General features: G+C 69.3%; 1 protein-coding gene across 6 annotated transcripts; it reads right to left on the bottom strand.

Annotated features, from left to right (window-relative positions):
- Positions 1-220: 220 nt before the first annotated feature.
- On the bottom strand, positions 221-2,685 carry LOC119544292 (potential E3 ubiquitin-protein ligase ariadne-2-like). 6 transcript variants are annotated; one of them, XM_037849650.1, is made up of 5 exons: positions 2,294-2,685; positions 1,834-1,963; positions 1,328-1,425; positions 1,014-1,226; positions 221-839 (listed from the first exon to the last, which is right to left on the bottom strand). In XM_037849650.1, exons 2-5 carry the CDS (start codon positions 1,901-1,903, stop codon positions 381-383), a joined length of 840 nt encoding a protein of 279 aa, XP_037705578.1. In that variant the 5' UTR covers positions 1,904-1,963; positions 2,294-2,685; the 3' UTR covers positions 221-380. The 6 variants fall into 6 exon arrangements, with proteins under 6 accessions (XP_037705578.1, XP_037705579.1, XP_037705580.1 ...); XM_037849651.1 differs by having other exon boundaries at positions 2,304-2,685; XM_037849652.1 differs by having other exon boundaries at positions 2,465-2,685.
- Positions 2,686-3,442: the final 757 nt, after the last annotated feature.

Genomic DNA, 3,442 nt, shown 5'->3' with positions numbered 1-3,442 from the left:
TTCACCCTCCTCTCATCTACCAGCTGGGCAGCTGGCAGTCTTCTCTGCCCTGGGTCTACTGTCCTGCAGTTTCCGTCTGTCAGAGCCAGGAGCTACCAAACCCTTGTGCACCCCACACCACGAACGTGCTGCTCCCACCTGTCCCCAGGCTCTCCTAAGAAAGGCGTCTGCAGGGCTCGTGTGCTCCTGTCAGCAATATGAAAGCAGCTCCTCTCACAGCTGGGTTTCCAAAACGGTCATGTGCACAGAGGAGGGGAGTAGCACAGAGGAGTGGGCGGTCAGGACATCACAATGGCCAGGCCCCCCCACCCCGGCCTCCAGGGCTGACCCTCAGGAGTGCGGTTTGTCACCTCCCTCTCCAGCCCCTGCCCCACCGTGGGTCAGTCCTTGCGGCTCCACACGGGGATGCGGGTCTGCCGTGGGGCCAGGGGCTTGGCGCACCACTGGTACCAGGCCCCACCCTTGGCGGCCTTGCAGGTGGACGCCGCGTCCAGGCAGGCGAAGCAGAACTCCACGTGGCAGCGGGCGCACAGCACGTACTTGCACTTGTCCTTGTGCTCGATGAGCAGCCCGCAGGTGGGGCAGGCCCGGGTGGACGGGCAGCCTCGGATCTCGCTGCCAGGGAGGTCCTTGGTGACACAGGTGGCCAGGACCTGCAGGTTGGGGTCCGTGCAGCCCTGGTTGGCGCAGTGGTCAGAGGGCGTGCCCGACCCCTTCCAGGCCCGCAGGCACTGCCAGCAGAACTCGTAGGTCTTCCCCTGCGAGGCGGAGCAGATCGTGCACAGCACCCGGAGGTGGCTCAGGTCCTTGCGCTCCACCAGGCTCTTGCAGCTCGGGCACTGTGGGGAGGGCCGGCTCTCAGGGCAGGCAGGGGCCCCGGGCTCAGGGGGCAGGTGCAGGCTCGGGGCCGGAGGGGGCTTGTGGCCTTCTCCAGGGCTGGGGTCCCACCCTGTGGCCTGTGGCCTGTGGCCTGTGGGCCCTGAGGCCCCTCCCCCGGGCAGACCCTCACCCACCTCCTTAAAGTCACAGTAGAGTCTCGCCGCAGTCAGGGCCAGTTTCCGCTCAAACTCTCCCTGCTCTGCGTCGTCCAGCAGGGCACAGCGGCGCACCTCCGGGTAGGACCACTCGGCCCCACACTTGCCCCCGTTGACATCGGCAGGGCAGTGGAGCTTGAAGCGGCCCTGGGAAGGACGGCAGGACACAGGGCACGTCTGGGGGTCTCTGTCCTGCCCAGGGGCCGGGCATGGTCACAGCCCCTCCCTTGACTGGTCCCCCCGGCCCCGCAGCCCACCCCCACCCGCCCCACCTGCCCGCCCCGTCTTCCTACCTGGTCGATGAGGCTGCGGCACCAGGCCGTCAGACTGCCGGGGTCCACGCCGTGCCCGCAGCTCATCTGCACCCTCTGGGTTCCGTCATACTCGTCCCCTGTGGGTCAAGGGCCTGGTCAGGCGTGGGGGCTGGGACCTGGTGCCCACGGGCGGCTGCGCTGGGTCTCTGGGCTCAACGTGAGACACGGGGTCCCTGGGGGCTTCCGTGGGGCACAGAGCCACACCCGCCTGTGTCTCCCACTCCCCCTTGAGTGTAAAACAGGGCCCGAGGGGCATGGGGAGGGGCCTCCAGGCCGGGCCGTCACCCCAGGACAGGGGACGGAGCTGCCCTTCCCCACCTGGGATCACCTGTGACGGCCAGGACCTCTCAGCAGCCCGTCCTCCCACCCCAGGGACTCGGTTCCCTGTCTGTGAACCGCAGGGGGCTCGGGCCTCCTCTGGTGCCGAGTTCCAGGTTCCAGAAAGGCCCCAGCGCTCTGCCCTCCCTCCAGGGCCCAGGCCTCACCTGTGATCTCGTCTCTGCTGTTCACGAACCTGAGCGGCGGCTCGGAGTCCTCTGTCTTAGAGAGGCTCATGGTGGGGCCACCTGTCCCCTGGCCTCAGCCCTCCTTCCTGCAGGGCCCAGGGCTGGGGAGCTGAGGGCGGCAGGTAGGGGGTTTCCACCCCACCGAGGGCCCCGCCCCCGCGCCCTTCAGCCCCGCCCCCGCGCCCTAGGGTCCGTGGGGTCAGCTTTGCAGAGAGCAGGGAGGGGCTGAGTGGGGGTGGGGACCCCGCTCCCCAGGGCACCCTCCCTTTGCGCCCCTTAGCCCTGGGGTCCTGTCCCCGCAGCCTGTCCCGACCCTCCACCCTCTGCCCGGGGGCCCACTGAGGCCGAGAGGGCGCGCAGCGGAGCAGGGGTCCTGCAGCCCCGGCCCCGTCCATGCCCTGCCGGCTCTGAAGGGGGTCCCCCTGCAGCATCCTTGCACCTGGGTGCACCTGTCGCTGCTTGCGGCCCCGGCAAGGCCCCACTCCCCAAGGTTCCGTGTCCCCTCCTGCAGAATGGTCCGGGATGGGGTGCTCCGCGGCTGGGAAGGGGGTGCCCCCCAGGCAGCACCACCCCCACCCGGGGCCTGGGGCACGCAGGAACTGGTCAGCACCAGGCTTCCCGCAGGGTGTCCTCCTCCGGGGCTGGATTTGGGTGCGGGGGCAGGCCTGGGCGCCTCCCTCAGGCTTCCCCGGGAGACCCCTCCCTCAAGGGTGCAGTTGTTTGCTGCAGAGGGTGCCAGTGGGGGCCGCAGGGGCCGGCGGGGCCTCCCTTCCCCACCCAGGTCTTGCATTGGCCCCAGGGGCAGGCAGTTCTCAGAAATGTTCCAAGGAAGAGAAGCAAAACCGAAACTGGTCCCGCAAGGCGCCCCTCCCATCCCCTCCTCTCTGAGGCCCTGAGGGCGGGACCCAGGGCGGCCCCTTCCCCGCCCCCACCTCTCCACCCGGCAGTGCTGGCAGGACTCCCCCCCACCACCCCACTCCCAACCCCCCTCAGCCGGCTCTCCCCGGACTCTGCTCTTTGTTCCTTGGACACTCTGGCCGCACCCCAGGACTCAGTCCCCTCACCCCACGTAGGAGGCACCACCCTCCGACCCCGGGAGCCGCCCAGGCTCTGGTCAGGGCTCTGAAGGGGTCCGGAGCCTGCAGAGACACCCGGAGCTGGGCCTCTGAGCCCGGGGACCAGAGGGGCTGCACCCGGCAGGGACGCTGTGCCCACAGCTGGCACCCCACACCCCAAGGTCATGGCCATGGAAGTTTTTCAATCCCTGTGAGCCCCAGGTCCCTAGTGGGGGCAGTAGGTGGTGGGCCCCTCACCCACGCTGTCTGTGTGGGGTGGGCCCTGGGCTCAGGTCGTGGGTGCACAGGGCAGGTGGGCCTGGCAGGTGTCAGGCTCCCGGGAAGGCCTAGTGGAGCCATAGAGTGTTGAAGGCAGCTGCCCACACCTGTCCTCAGCCTATGGGGGCCCCGTTTCCTTGCCAGCCCCCCAGGGTTATAGACTGGCCACCCCGTGCCCCTGTGGAACCCTGCGGCAGCCCCCCTCTTGCAACCACTCAGCCCCTCCCGAGGCCCTGCTCCCTCCTCTGCTCCCG

The sequence above is a fragment of the Choloepus didactylus genome, chromosome 9 (assembly GCF_015220235.1).
Source record: "Choloepus didactylus isolate mChoDid1 chromosome 9, mChoDid1.pri, whole genome shotgun sequence".
In the NCBI taxonomy this organism is placed as follows: domain Eukaryota; kingdom Metazoa; phylum Chordata; class Mammalia; order Pilosa; family Megalonychidae; genus Choloepus; species Choloepus didactylus.
This window is presented reverse-complemented; position numbering and strand designations above follow the sequence as displayed.

Bases quoted from the DNA above. Each gene is read 5' to 3' on its own strand.
- LOC119544292 (XM_037849650.1), bottom strand. From the start codon at position 1,903: ATGAGCCTCTCTAAGACAGAGGACTCCGAGCCGCCGCTCAGGTTCGTG. The intron at 1,426-1,833 runs GTGAGGCCTGGG...CTTGACCCACAG, and splicing joins CAGCAGAGACGAGATCACAG to GGGACGAGTATGACGGAACC. The intron at 840-1,013 runs GTGGGTGAGGGT...CCCTCCCCACAG, and splicing joins TCTACTGTGACTTTAAGGAG to TGCCCGAGCTGCAAGAGCCT.